Consider the following 16,371-nt stretch of genomic DNA (forward strand, 5'->3'; position numbering starts at 1 on the left):
TTTTGTTGTAACATGAGTCGTCTGAATTCTTACATCAATCGAGTGATATCATATCAGTCACCTCCCTAATCGATTGAGTCATGAACAACCTGAGTCAACTAGCAAGTTAGCTCAGCTATCACCAATTAATTGATGTCTACTATTATTCAATTGGACACAACCACAATCCCCATAACTCTAAATAGACATTAGGGAATTGGATCCCTCAACCACCAATCAACTGGATCCAATACAACCAATTATAAGGTTAAGTTCACTTATGTTGAGTTCTACCCTATCCCCTTGAGTGCACTCTGTTAGAATTAATGGAATCAAAATATCTCCACAATAGTATGATATTGTCCACTTTGGGCCTAAGCCCTCATGGCTTTGTTCTTGGACTCTCCCCAAAAGGTCTCATTCCAATGGAGCTATCTTTCATCCTTTTAAACCCATGATCTTTTCCATGTGTTTTAGATGTGGGACTATGTTTGCACCCTTGCAACCCAACAATCTCCCTCTCAAACAAAGGACCACAGGCCCCCCTCAAACGGAAAGTCTCCTTTTAATGTCTGAATCCTCGACCTACTAGGACTTTTTGTCCCTCGGTCCATCCGACCTACTAGGACTTCTCACCTAGCCGCAATTAGGACTTTTTTTGCCCCTCGGTCCACTCGACCTACTAGGACTTCCCACCTAGCCGCAACTAGGACTTTTTGCCTCTCGGTCCACCCGACCTACTAGGACTTCTCACCTAGTCGCAACTAGGACTTTTTTACCCCTCGGTCCACCCGACCTACTAGAACTTCCCACCTAGCCGCAATTAGGACTTTTTGCCTCTCGGTCCACCCGACCTACTAGGATTTCTCACCTGGTGTCTGGTCCTTTTGATTCAGACACGGGAGCACCCACTTTCTTTGTTTTTAAGATTCAACCCACATGGTTAGATCTGGATCATGGCTCTTCCGGCAGTTAGTCCGATGAAGAGCAATCTCGCTCTGATACCAATTGTTAGAACCAATGGAATCAAAATATCTCCAAAATAGTATGATATTGTCCACTTTGGACCTAAGCTCTCATGACTTTGTTCTTGAGCTCTCCCCAAAAGGCCTTATTCCAATGAAGATATCTTTCATCCTTTTAAACCTATGATCTTTTCCATGTGTTTTAGATGTGGGACTATGTTTGCACCCTTACAACCCAACAATCTCCCCTCAAACAAAGAACCACAGGCCCCCCTAAAATGGAAAGCCTCCTTTTGATGTCTGAATCCTCGACCCACCAGGACTTTTTGCCCCTCGGTCCACCCGACCTACTAGGACTTCTCACCTAGCCGCAATTAGGACTTTTTTTGCCCCTCGGTCCACCCGACCTACTAGGACTTCCCACCTAGCCGTAACTAGGACTTTTTGTCTCTCGGTCCACCCGACCTACTAGGACTTCTCACCTAGCCGCAACTAGAACTTTTTTGCCCCTCGGTCCACCCGACCTACTGAAACTTCCCACCTACCCGCAACTAGGACTTTTTGCCTCTCGATCCACCCGACCTACTAGGACTTCTCACCTGGTGTCTGGTCCTTTTGATTCAGACACGGGAGCACCCACTTTCTTTGTTTTTAAAGTTCAACCCACATGGTTAGATCTGGATCATGACTCTTCCGACGGTTAGTCCGGTGAAGAGCGATCTCGCTCTGATACCAATTGTTAGAACCAATGAAATCAAAATATCTCCACAATAGTATGATATTGTCCACTTTGGGCCTAAGCCCTCGTGGCTTTGTTCTTGGGCTCTCCCAAAAGGCCTCATTCCAATGGAGATATCTTTCATCCTTTTAAACTCATGATCTTTTCCATGTGTTTTAGATGTGGGACTATGTTTGCACCCTTGCAACCCAACACACTCAACTTATTTACCTATGCAGCTACCCCACCACAATCTGCTTACATAATTCGCCTCTCAGGCATAGTAACACTCCAATTCTCTTGTCTTTGCGATCTCTCGGATGTCTCACATCATCCTCTAATCTCCACGAACCTTGAGCCATTGGGTATGCATCGATCTTGGTCGCACCACATCATCTCTATATGTATTTCTCCAAATCTTGCATGGCTCAAAAATACACATCAAATACAAAAGTCATCCTAACTTAAATTATTTGCCCAAATATCAAAACACACGATCAATCCCAATCACCAAAAGGGTCGAGTGCATTAAGTTAATGATTGTACAACACCTCCATTTCAAATCTACTCACTCAAATCGCTAGCTGCTCGTTGTCATCCTCTATGGAGAACTTGTTCACATTTGCCATAGAGCACTCCTGTCCATAATGAATTAAATTATTCTAATGTATAATGTGTAGAGAACAAAACAACTTGAACAACATTCTTTCTCTAATTACTCTAGGTATATAGAGGACATGAAGTCCTAGAGTTATGGATATGCAACCATTATGACCAAAATATTCTAATTGGCAAACAATCTGCATTGGAAGCGACTAGCTTAAGTATCAATGGTACCATGGGATCCCAACAAGGTTCCATTTCCTTGTATAGCATCTTTTGGAATGAGAAGAATAGGGTGATTTAACTTTTGGCAATGAGGGTCAACTTGGCTATGACTCAACTTTCATGTAGAACGAGCATGATTATATAAATAGCCAGAAAGATGCTTGTACCATAACTAATTTTGGTAGACTAAACGAAGTATAATACTAGTCAGACCAAGGACCATAATTGATACCAAATAAACAAATGAATCTCCTGACTTCTATATAAAGTAACTGCTTCATGTTTTTCCTTCTATTTGATTATGGTTTCAATTCTTAAAATTGCACTAAAAGTTACATGATAAGCAACAACCTGGATTTGAAGTCTTCAACAAATAAAACAAAATGTTCTCATCGATATGGAAGAAAAAACATCAAGTGGTTCACTACAACAACAACCAAGTTTTTATTCCACTAAGTGGGGTCGGCTAATCAGGTTTAGGTATCATATGTCATAACATTGTAGCACTCTGATTTATTGCTTTGCTATTATTAAATATGTTCAATAATACAGGTTAGTATTCCATTTGATACAGCTACCATCAGATCGCTTAATGAAAGTGGTACAACAACTGGAATTTATAAACAAAGCCAAGAAATACCCACACAAGTTCATTATGATCATAGTTAATAAATAAATAAACTAAAAAAATCATAGATACATTAAAATTCATGTGTAAAATCATGTGGATCTTACACAGAATCGACAACAGCCATAAGTATTTATATAAGAACAAAGAAAGGATATTACATGAAGAGGTAAAAAAAAAGAAGAATCTCAAAGTCAAAATTGACCACCAAGAAAATCTTATCAAGTGGGCACCGAGTTGGAAGAAAGTTCCATTGATGCCTAAAAACAGGATTAATAAGTTTTGTCACATTACTAAATTAAATGACAATAAAATGAAAACAAACGTGCTTTACAAGCCATGTCATGTCAAAGCTGTCTTCCTTTTGACCATAATAATTTTTCTATATTAAAATCATTTGACCATAAAATTTCTTATTGCTCATTTAGTCATTTCTTTTAATTACATAAATGTATATGTCTTGGTAATAAATCATCATCAACTTACTTCATCTATACTATTTGGTTATTGAATAGAATATTGTATGATTTTACCATATTGGATATCAAAACGAATTCTAAATAAAGTAAATCTTTGTAACATATCTTATAATTTTTTTATTTGAACCATACAATTCATGGTTCGACACAATTCTCGATCCAAAAATTCACCAAAAATTGATGATGTGAACCTCAATCTGATACCTTTGGTCATTATTATATGATTTGCACCTTTTGAATTAATTGAACTTCATATTTTAAGTTGTAAGGATTCTGTTATTGGTTGACCGACACCCTACGTCAATAATTATCATCCCCTGATAAAGAATTCTCTTATTGGTTGACCGACACCCAACGTCAGTAATTATCATCCCCTGATAAAGCATATAATCAAATCTCATTTATGGACTACAAAGGCTACTCATAAATCATAAGTATGTAAACCATTATGGCATACAATCACAATTTTTATAAAACAAATGGTCAATTTACAGACAGATAAATGAAAATTCTAGTTGTAGATACAACAACAACAACCAAGATTTATCCCACTAGATACATATCATCATTTATATTTAAATAAATTTTATCTTATTTTATTGTTGTTAACCAAGTCTTTTTTTGTCTTTCTCTTCCATAGTTTCATATCATCTAACTAGAGCATTTATTGATCATCTAAGTATATATATGTGACATCTTAAACGTGTCTTTGGAATTTTTCCTCAATAAGTGCAACCCCAAATTTTTTTAATATTTTCATTTATTATTCTATCCATCCTTGTATATCCACAATTTTAATCATCAATTTAGTCCCCGGGGCAATAGTGCAACGGTAGGACATCCGAATTGTGACCCAGGGACCCGCGGTTCGATCCCCAACTACGGCGTATTTGTAAGAATTTTCTTCCAAATGGGGAACGCAATCAAAGGATGCTGGGCATCTGGATTGGTCGTCGTATGCGCTTCCCAATTTACCCTGGTGGTCGGTGGGAAACTTCCGTGGGACCGGGCCGACCACCCCCAGGGATTGAGTCCATAAGACTGACTGGGATTTATCATTTCATTTTTGTATATCCACACATCTATTTTAATATCCTCATATCTACAACTCTCATCTTCTGCTCATGTGTTCGAGTCATAGTCCAACATTCAACTCCATATAACATAGCAGATCTAACTGTCATTTTATAAAATTGTCTTTTAAGTTTTAGAGGTACTTTACGATCACACAGAATACCTGACGCTCTTCGCCATTTCAACAATTCCGTTTGTATTCTATGTAAGACATCTATTTCAATCTCTCCATCCTTTAGCAAAAATTCCTATGTATTTAAAACTCTCAGTTACAGACAACTGATCATCTCCTATCTTAAGAATTGTCTCATTACGTATAATTTTTCTAAACTTAAATTTCATAAATTCTATCTGCACTAAACTAAGTCTAAAACTTTTCACTTCTAGTATTTCTCGCTAAGATTCAAATTTAGTATTTACTCCTTCATGTGTTTCATTAACCAAAACAATATCATCTACAAACAACATGCACCACAGTACCGTATTTTAGATGTGTCTAGTGAATTCGTCCATGATTAGTGTAAAAAGATAAGTTAAAGTTGATTATTGATGTAACCCTATCTTTATGGAAAATGCTTCAGTTAATCCGCCTAAAATCTTCACTTTTATCATTACGTCCTCATACACATCTTTAATTAGTTCAATATATGTTATAATAACACCTCGCTTTTGTAAAATTCTTCATATAATTTCCTTTAAGACTCTATCATAAGTTTTTTCTAAATTAATAAATATCATAAGTAAATTTTATTTTTTTTCCGATACTTTTCAATTAGCTGTCTGAGAAAATGTATAACTTCTATTGTCAACCTTCCAGATATAAATCAAATTGATTTTTGGTCACTGTGGTCTCCTTACTTAGTCTTTTTTCTATTACTTTCTTAAAATTTCATGGTTGACTCATTAATTTAATACTCCTATAATTTGCACAATTTTATACATCTCCTTTATTATTATATAAGGAAACTAAAATACTTACCCTCCACTGATCGAATATTTTTTAAATTTTCAATATCAAGTTAAATAACTTTGTAAGTCATTCAACACCTTATTTCCATAGACACTTCCATATCTTTGTCGGAATATATCTGGTCCAACTACTTTTTCATTTTGCATCTTATTTAAAATTTGTTCTATTTCTGAAGTTTGAATTCTACGATAAAAATTTAAATTATATACTCATTTGACCTACTTAAATTACCTAAGTTAAATTGATCACCTAAACTTTAATTAAAAAGTTAATGAAAATATCTCTTCCATAGCAATTTTATTTCCTCATCATTTACTATTACTCTATTGCATTTGTCTTTAATATATTTTATTTGAATAAGATATTTTATCTTCTCTCTCTCGCTTTAGCTATTCTATAAATAGCTCTTTCCCCTTCTTTTATATCTAATTTTCAATATAAGTGTTCAAAATTTTCATTCTTAGCTTCATTCACTATTTTCTTCACCTCTTTCATGATGACTATATATTTTTTTAAGTTTTCCTCATTCTTATAAGTATATAATACCTCATAGGTTGTTCGTTTTTCTTTTACTTTCCCTTGTACTTTCTCATTCCACCACTAAGATTCTTTTTTTGTGGTACACGTCTCTTTGACTCACCGAATATATTCTCAGCTACTATTTTTAACTTTGATATCATCTTATCCCATATTATATTCGAGTCGTCGTATATTTCTCCTAATACTTGTACTCTTACCCTCTTCTTAAATATGTTTTGATTCTCATCCTTTAATTTCCACCACTTAATTCTATGAATCGTGCATATCCAACACTACTGACCTATGTTGAATAATTAAGTTTTCTCCAGAAATGACCCTGTAATATTTATAAATTTTTCTATCTTTTGTCCTAACTATAAGAAAATGAATTTGCAATTTATTATTCCCACTTTTGACTGTGACCAAGTATTAGTCTTTTTTCTTAAAAAGCATATTAGCTAGAGATCATATGTTATCACAAAATACAATATAATTTCCCCTTCTTCATTTCTTGTTTCAAACTCATTACCTTCATGCACCCTATCATATTTTTCATTTTTCACTCCTATATATTCATTTAGATCTTTCTTCCTATTAAAATCATTTCAGTTGGCAAAATATTTTGTAATACCTCATCTAGGTTATCCCAAAATCTAAATTTGGTGTGTCCATCTAACCCTACTTGAGATACATATATGCTAATTACATTAATATTTCTTTTGTCATCATTATCTTGAGAGCTATAATCATATCTCTCTTTCTAACTACTACTATTAGTTCATTCTTTAGCGAGCTATCACAACAATACCTACTCTATTTCTTGTTCTATTCATTCTTGTGTACCATAACTTAAAACTCGAATTCTCTATTATCTTTGCCTTCTCTCCTACCCATTTTATCTTTTGTATACATAAAATAATAATTCTTCTCTCAATTATCATATCTACTACCTCCATTGCTTTACTAGTGAGAATTCCTAGATTTCATGTTCTAAATCTTAGACAATTAGATTACTTATAATATTTATTCTTACCCAACCTATATATTAGACAATTAGAATCTTGGCGAGAAACACTAGAAGAGAAAGATTTTAGACTTAGTAGAGTAAAGACAGAATATATGGAATTTAAGTTTAGCAATATTGAACGTAATGAGACAAGTATTAAAATAGGAGATGATGAGCTGTCTGGAACTGAGAGTTTTAAATATTTAGGATCATTTTTGCAAGCCGATTGAGGGATTGAGAGAGATGTCTTACATATAATACAAACAGGATGGTTGAAGTGGAGGAGAGCATCAGGTGTTTTATGTGATCGTAAAGTGCCTCTAAAACTTAAAGGAAAGTTCTATAAAACGGCAGTTAGACCTGCCATGTTATATGGCGCTGAATGTTGGGCTATGATTCGAGCACATGAGCAAAAGATGAGAGTTGCGGAGATGAGGATGTTAAGATGGATGTGTGGACATACGAAGATGGACAGAATAAGAAATGAGAGCATTAGAGAGAAAGTTGGAGTTGCATCTATTGAGGAAAAACTCCGTGAGACACGTTTAAGGTGGTACGGACCTGTACTTAGACGACCGATAAATGCTCCAGTTAGGCGGTGTGAAACTATGACAAATACGCATATCAAACGAGGGCGAGGTAGACCAAAAAAGACTTGGTTAGCAACAATAAAACAAGATAAAATTTATTTAAATATAAATGATGATATAATAGGAGATAGAGTTCAATGGCGTAAAAGGATCCATATAGCCGACCCCACTTAGTGGGATAAGGCTTGGTTGTTGTTGTTACCCAACCTATATACTATACCCGAGTTCGTATGGAGATGTAGCGGTCCTCACGAAGACGTTATAATCGGACCCTACAATGCGTTCCTTACATAGAACATCCTAACATTAGCATACTAGTTTGATAGATTCATTCATTGAATATTACTTGAAAATTCATGCTGACTAGCAACCTAATATGCAACTCTCGTCCTTTTTCAACCGGGCTTGGGACCGGCTTTGGCGGATTTTCTTATTGTAGATAAAGAATTAAAAATAAAAGAAACTGAACATAGCATTTAGGATGATTTGCAGTTTAAAAAGATAAATTCTTAGACTGACATTACCTAGAAGCAGCATCTAGTAAACATTTCATTGCAAGACCCGAGTCACCAGCCCATCCTAACAAATCCTGTTTGCCTCCAGAGAGGAAGGAAGCCAAACATTCGGTTGCATTCTGAATTTTAATTACTGGAGTGAGTGCAAAATATGTAAAATAAAAACAAAAAAAATGTCTGCACTAACCCTACAGATAAACAAATAACTATACCTGCAGTTCTGCATGATCATCACTTTGAAGGACAATTTCAATTACAAGATTGAAGCAAGCATCAAAGATTGCTTTTACCACATCTGCAGGAGAATTCTATAACATAGAATAGCACTTAATGGATGCAAACATGTCAATGAAGAGAGAATATTTCAAATTGCTCGCATCAAGAATAAGTAGAATGAAGAGACAGAATAGATCAAATTGCTCACATCAAGAATAAGTAGATAAGAATGCAGAAAACTTACTTTCAATAGCATGATCAGAAGGTCAAGAGAGCCAGCAACTAAACCAGTAGGCTGTAACTGAGGCTGATGCATATGAATAATTGTAAGACCAAATGACTCGGAATGTGTCGTCACATCAAGAAAAGAAAATAGCACAAGACTCATAATCTTACTAAGCTTTACCTTTTCCAACACAGATCTAATCGGAGGTAGAATTCGTAGCACCAGTGGCTCTAGACAGTATGGAGAGTTCTTGATTGCCTGAAATGCTACATAACCTTGTCAACAAATGTACACTAACTACACCAAGCCAAAAGAAATTTTAGAACAATGAAGCAAATCCATGTTCAGATGATTAAGCAATATGCACTACAAAATACAAAAACATTAAGAAACACTAGAAGCAACACATAACCTAGAGATTTCAAGAAAGCCTGACAAGCAACTTGCTATAATCGAAAAGAAAAAAAAATGGATTGGTTGGTCTGGTTTAATTGCTTGGAGGTTAAGAGGGTAACCCTAGAAACACTAGTTGGTTTGCGTTGACCACAGCCTCTCTCCTGACTCAATTTTTTTTATTTTCTTTCCTATCGCATGAGTGATGCAGACCAGCCTCCTTTGTATTCTTGTGCGAGCACCACCAAACTTCTCCCCAACTCTCTCAATTTCTTCTCTCAAGAATAACCATCCTGGAGCACCATCTTCCAAGTTCCAAATAATCAAGAGACCGGTTGTCACTACCACTACTTGCAACCAACAGAGAAGACACTGTCACTCTGTCATCCACCTAAGCATTTGGTTGAGACAAGAAGTCAGAGCTCTCTTGTGCCCCCTGCTACCACCTTCTTCTGGCAAAGACACCACTATGCTATTGATTGGAACCAACTTTGCTGACATCAGATTGTTTCATTCTTCTTTCAAAGACACAGCTCTGACCACCTGCAATCCACCAACACCCCCAAAGTTTCAAACACTCTTTACCATAACCAAACCATAACCAGCGACGGTTCTAGACCATGAACTATAATCAACTTTGAAGGTTAAAGTTTAGTCAAAATTATTCAAACCATTGAACTTAGTTCTGAACCATGGTCATGTCTAGGAGAAGCTACCGAATTTAGATTGAAAATTATTTCCCAAATTTAGCTTAGGTTGTGTCGCTCCTTAGATTAAGTGTTAACACAATGTGCTATGCACACATTTGGCATGCTTCATAGAATGCTAAGCTCAACTCAAATGAGTTTTCATTTCAAAATCCCCTTCTACTTAGTTTGTTTGTCTCCTCCATATTAGACTAAACATAGTTAAGTGAATTAAAATTTAGAATAACAAGCTATAAAAATATAAATATAACAAGTATATCAACTAATAATACCCTATAATAGCAAAAGTAGCTTTGTGCATCGGATGGGAGTATTAATTCTAGCAATATTCTAGTTATGGAAATCTCATAATTTTCTAAAAATCAAAATAAGCATTAGAGCATATATGGTAGTAGAATGTGTTCCCTACACGTGCATAAATATATCATAACTAACCACTGAGTTAGACTTGTGCTAGCAAAATTAATGCTGAAATAGGCAAAGATTTAGGAGGTACAAAATATGAATCCAACTCACTAAAGAAAGAGCTCGTGTGAGATGTGTATTCTACATCTAAAAAGAAGACCTATGTAAAATTTATATTCACCTAAATTAATGCTTATGTTAGCAACAACATTATTTTTGTAAGTTGAGAAGTGTCAAAATGAGATCAAAAATGTAATAACTTTAATCCAAAAGAGAAAAAACAAAAACTTTCTTTTTTTCCTTTGTGAAAAATAGTCAACTATCCTATTCTACTAAACGTTATTACCTACTCGTCTAGTAGTTATTGTCATTTGACAAGATACAATGAGTAATATCTATTAAATTTTTTTGCATTATTTTTTAATATCAAAATAAAGCTAAATTGATGAAACTATATCATTTGTAATAGGGAACAATTGGTATTGGATATGAAGTAATTGTGTAGATGCTTCATTTCCTCTAAAAAATAAATAAAAACAAGTAAATCATTGATCTAAACTTCACTCAAGCTTTGCAGTCTAGGAGCATCTCTGGCATTGTCCTTGGACATGCCAGTATTAACCCAATCCACATCATAGTGCAATAGCAGAACGATAAAATTCTAATCGTGTCAGCAGGTGTGTTGAGTCTGTGATCAATATTTCAATATTTGATTGGTGCTTGAATGATATGTTTTGATCCTGACAATTTTATTGATTAGCATTTGAAGCCATAAATAAGACAGTTAATCTTCAGCCCTAAACTTCAGTTATTCTACAACTCATTCTAGCTGCCAAATACCACCTACTAAAATACCATGATACAGATATACTGCATAGCAACCAAACACTCAAAATTAATCAAATTTCCAACAGTCCAAATCAATACATGAAATTACCTCCAGCACTTCAACTGCATCAATACTGATAAATGGGTCTGAAACATGTTGTAGCCATACGTCCAAAATGATGGGGGAGATAGCAGGTTCAATTGTTGTTGATTGTTCATGGCCTACTTCAGTAAGAATGAAAAAAGAATCATGAACATTTGCCAATGCAAACATGTAAGAGAGAATCTTCAGGTTCCACGTTTGATAAATGAGATTCATAATGTTCAATATACCAACCAGCCTTGATGGCACCTTGCAGTGTTTCAAGTACAAGATGCAAAGTTTCTTCCGATGCCTACATAGATAAAATAGCAATCAGACAAACTAAAAGAAGAAAAAAAATGAAAAGTAAAACATAGCCTACCTGTCTCAAAAGAGTTGTTAGAGAAGCCATCAAGCCCATTATATATGGCTGAACATTATTAATAAAAAGTGGCAGAAGTTGAGTTAAAGCCCTGCAGGCACCAACTTTTACTGGTGCTGGGCTGCACAATGAGGTGTAGTCTTAGCAAAAGATATTATAGAGCAAACTGCAAATCCAAAAAAAAAACATCTCTTACACATCTGACGCAATTGCTTGAATAGCAGCATATAATAACTGTTCTGATACTTGTCTACTTATCTGCATAGGCCACTAAAATACTCAGAAACCAGATTTATACACACAGAAGCAGGAAAGTTTAAAGAAATATTTCATACAAGGGAATAGAACTTGGATATAGTAGAAAATGCACGAGCATGAAGAAAAGGACATTGATGGACCCCTAGCAGCAAAAGGACAATTGAAGTTAGATACTAGAAAATGTAGCAACTCTTCAAGTGACCCAATAAATCATTGGTTACCTGTTAACATATCCTCATTGATCATTTGCTCAAGAAGATTGCCTAAATTTAATTTCATAACTTTTGAACCCTGAAACAAGAGTGTCAGCCAACTTACATATTTGGAAAAAGAAACTCAGAAACCAAGGGTTGAACTATCAGAAACTTAACCATAGATAGGATACAATAACAGGGTAATCTGAATGTAGATCTTATTGCTTACAACATTTCACATAAAGTAGAAAAGGAAGCAGACCTCTGCTTCAATCAACTGATCTGATAAAGAAACCAGCGCAAATAGAGAAGCTTCGTGTAACTGAAACACTTATACAAGTTAGATATATGATGACGGGCACATACCACCAAACAAATATGAGAACCACCACTGCATAAGATACAAATCCATTTCAAGAATAGAAGAAATAGATGTCATCTCATTAAGTTCATCAATAGACAAATAGAAAGTGCATGCCATGGTTCCGCTAAAATGGTATTGAAGTGAGTTTCGTGCATATATTAAACAAAACAAAAAAGAATATAAAGAAAAGAGATCTGACATCACAGTTTGTGTTTTTCTTGCACTCATAAATACTATAATTTAACGATTCCCAGATAAATGATTCATGATTCGATGTTTACACAGGATGGAGATGTTGCAAAGTAACCTATAAATGCAATGATTAGAATATCTAAGCTTGTTGAGCTAAAAGTACATGGCAAGAGAAGAAAAAAATTATTATTATCTATTATGGAAGAATATCATATTTGGTAATGTCAAAGCTTAAGAGAGTCCAATCCAACTCAAAATGTCAAGGCAATCACCTGGGGGATCTCTTGATATGTAAGTATATTTTAATAATCCACATTTCCAGATGGGACTAGAGTTTAGAGTTTAGGGTCTTCATCTCACTTCCTACTTTTAACATGCTCCCTTGGGCCTAACATTTTATTTAACAGGTGAGGGCTTGACTTTAATAGCATGTTAAAGCCCAAAAGAGAGCAAAGGCAATTAGGTGGGAGATTTATTGATATTTAAGTATATCTAAATATCTCATTTCAAGATGTGGGATTAATCTGTCCATACTCCTAGTGACAAATAAAAAAAAATCAGACAAATGAAAGACCAAAATAGTGCAAAGTGATTAACAAAAGAGAGTACTTACTCTCCACCAATGAGCAGAACCAGCAATTTTCGCTTGACAAGTTTCAAAAAACCGGCTTTGACAGGACTCAATCACATAGTTTATTGCTTCTCCATCAAAAGAATTTACTAACTCTTCCAGTAAGATAGACCCTGCATGGTAATTTATAAAAATATAGAAGGCCCAGCAGATTATGATATTTTTATAAAATAAAAATCCAGTAATATCATGGTAAAATACACTTAGAAACTAGATAAGATGTTTCAACAGATATTAGCTACTTCTCAATTTGATCAAGCAATAACTACAAATGAGGCATCTACAACACAGTAAAATTACGAGTGAATGACTACAGATCAGTTACTGTTGTCAGTTCACTGCACAACAGCATGAAACTGGAAAAGAGGATCTATTACCAGTTGGCATTACGGGACAGATACATAACATAAAGGATATTGAAACAAAAGTTGGCATAACAACATGATGGATATTCAAGGCTACTCAAAGCACATAAAAGGGAGGGAGTTCCTTTGAATGCTAGTTGTTCAAGGAAGCAAGAAAGATAAGGCTGTTTTACCCCATAAAACATCTTCTTCCTCTTTTTCCTTCCTTTATATGATTCGTAAATCTTCCTAACTGGATAGCCAGAAAAAATCTTTTTGCTCTCTTTTCCTTTCCCTCCCTTTAGAGAAGTAATAAGCCATTAATGAATATTTCTATTAAAACTGCACTATTTCATAGTCAAATGTAACACATGGGTTGAAATCTTGTACAGTGACAGGTGGCACAATCGAAACATATCATTCCAATAATTAAGAAACTCAAGATTACTTGAAAGCACAAGTAATTTATCTTATATTGTTGTGTTAATCATGTCAATGAATATCATCTCATACTAACATTTGACCCCCTTTGACATGCTATGTTTGTTATTTCTTTGAGCTTTTATTATGCAATACAATATTAAAATTGTACCATTGCATATCAGAGTTAGGAATATAGATATGTTCTCTTCTTATTTTTCTTATTCATCTCATTCCAACTTCTCCATCCAATTCTCCACCAACACCATATGTCAAAACACTGATATGGTACTAAAACAATATCATTCCAATCAAAGTCCGAACTGTGACACAACTCCAGATTTTGAACCTTTGTTTAACATGGCTAAGAAACACACTAAATAAATGGCAAACACTACAAAAGATGATATAGTTCTTCAAGAATCAAGTTTTCTTGTCCAATTAAAGCACAAAATTCTAAGAATCCATACAAGCCAAGTAAATTTAAAAGGACGGACTGTCTATCATTCCTATTAAGGAAGATAAGAATCAAATATCAATTGCTCAAAATTGTGTACCTGATACACGACAGCTGTAAGTTGCATCATCCTCATCTGCAACATATTGGTTAACATCTAGTAGCCAAGTGTGTTCCTACAAAAAAGAGAAAACCAACTAGACACTACAAATGAAATTCACTGATAAATAGCTATTGACATGAACCATCGAAAAAATCATTTATGTCCCTGTAAGTGTAAATACTTCTGTCAAAATCTTTACATGTGTGCTTAAAATAACCTAAATAAGTGGTCCCTGATGGAAAAACCAATACCAAACTCTGGCAACAAAAAATAACAACAAATAATTTAAGGCAATACCTGTTCTTCTGTTATCTGCAGGAACCCTATAGTGTAATAAATCAGTTCCTTCAAATTCCCACCAATAACCTTCAAATTTCAAACAAGTACCAGTTTGGGATGAACAAAAGATTCAGAAATTATTTAGATATTAAAAAATGATGGTAGAATGTGTGAACATATACCTTTGCCAATCTAGAATTCCCCACCAAAGTTAATAAGAATTCGAATAACTAACATCAATAACAAACCATAAGATGATCCATCAAGAAATAAACACAAACTAGATTCTTGCCTTAGATGAAATACTGGAATAAGACAAAAACTAAATTCTGGCCTTAAATTAAAATGTTGGAACAAAACACAAACTAAATTCTTACCTTAAATGAAAATATAGGGACAAAGTGAACATAAAAAAGCATGTATTTTAATAGGTATTTGTGGGAATTAGGTAGAAAGGTACCATCTCAGTGTTAAGCCAGGCTGATACTGCACATGGTCAGCAAGGGTCAGACAATGCTACCAGGCCACTTTATGAATCCCATATCATTTCAATTGTTTACTTCCAAACACAAGAATACAACAGCTTCTAATTAATTAAATTAAAATATCATAGAAACAACTCAGATAAGATGTGCTGATACTATGCATGGTCAGAAAACGATAATATTTTGTCACGCTAATCATATTCTTACTCATCATTGCATTAAGTGATCATCCTCAATTGGCTGCTTTTCCTTTTATCTTTGATAGAAATTACAGGAGTTTTACCTTTACCTTTGTCTATTGCATGGTTTGAAATCTCGTACCACGTCGGGCAAAACAGTCAACATATATCATTTTAATAAATTACCAAAACTCAATAGCACCCGGCACAGACAATGACTCCTTCCTCTGTTTTATCTCCATCCTCCTTCAACCTCTAATTCATCATCGTCACGATGCCAAAACAATATCGTTATAGTCAAAGATCAAAACTCCAGCATTACTAGAAATTTTAAACCTTAATCTATGGATTTTGGTTGTGTTTAAGGTTGGGATGTCTAAGATCGCCTGAGTCGAGATCTACACAATAAAAAATTTTGATTAAAAGCTTCATCATCTTCCTTACCAATCAAGGTTGCACTTTTTCATTCTATTGGGTAAGAAATTGAGATGGTCATGGTGGTGTTTCATAAAGTAATGGATTCTTAGCATCAACAACACTCGAATCTATCATTAGATCATCTTTAGTCTGATGAATCTAATATCACATGGGTGCACATCATTAGACTATTGTTCTTCCGTTTCTTCTATATGGACTATTTTCTCCAAGCAATGACAAGAGAGACAATTTCACACTTTCCGATTTTCGTATGAATAAGAGAAAAAGTTAATCAATTTCATTCACAACCACTTAAAAACATAGTGAGAGGATCCATACTACAATCTTCTTCAATGTTAGGACTGACCCTTCATATTATAACCACCATTCAATTGTAAAACACAAAATTAAAATAATCATTATATACATTGTCAATGACTAGTAATAAATTATTTTATATTTATCAGCATTAATTTTATAACACTATCACACAGCTAAAAGATCGCCAAAAGAATCATATGCCTCTTAAAATAATTGA

General features: G+C 34.6%; 1 protein-coding gene across 2 annotated transcripts in view; it reads right to left on the reverse strand.

Moving 5' to 3' along the window:
- The window catches only part of LOC141839108 (uncharacterized), a 33,770-nt gene that overhangs the window by 9,554 nt on the left and 7,845 nt on the right, over positions 1 to 16,371 (reverse strand). The window contains exons 10-24 of one of the 2 annotated variants that reach the window (XM_074726772.1): positions 14,935 to 14,982; positions 14,771 to 14,839; positions 14,471 to 14,546; positions 13,132 to 13,262; positions 12,225 to 12,284; positions 11,990 to 12,059; positions 11,846 to 11,910; positions 11,707 to 11,768; positions 11,511 to 11,631; positions 11,384 to 11,441; positions 11,156 to 11,268; positions 8,894 to 8,971; positions 8,732 to 8,794; positions 8,484 to 8,579; positions 8,281 to 8,390 (exon numbers count right to left, since the gene is read on the reverse strand). In XM_074726772.1, the coding sequence (XP_074582873.1) occupies positions 8,281 to 8,390; positions 8,484 to 8,579; positions 8,732 to 8,794; positions 8,894 to 8,971; positions 11,156 to 11,268; positions 11,384 to 11,441; positions 11,511 to 11,631; positions 11,707 to 11,768; positions 11,846 to 11,910; positions 11,990 to 12,059; positions 12,225 to 12,284; positions 13,132 to 13,262; positions 14,471 to 14,546; positions 14,771 to 14,839; positions 14,935 to 14,982 (1,220 nt within the window). Of the gene's footprint in view, positions 1 to 8,280; positions 8,391 to 8,483; positions 8,580 to 8,731; positions 8,795 to 8,893; positions 8,972 to 11,155; positions 11,272 to 11,383; positions 11,442 to 11,510; positions 11,632 to 11,706; positions 11,769 to 11,845; positions 11,911 to 11,989; positions 12,060 to 12,224; positions 12,285 to 13,131; positions 13,263 to 14,470; positions 14,547 to 14,770; positions 14,840 to 14,934; positions 14,983 to 16,371 lie in introns of both variants that reach the window. The other variant, XM_074726771.1, reaches the window with a different exon arrangement.

This window comes from Curcuma longa, chromosome 11 (genome assembly GCF_044706935.1).
Source record: "Curcuma longa cultivar G26 ecotype Majalengka, Jawa Barat chromosome 11, ITB_CL_G26_1.1, whole genome shotgun sequence".
NCBI lineage: Eukaryota > Viridiplantae > Streptophyta > Magnoliopsida > Zingiberales > Zingiberaceae > Curcuma > Curcuma longa.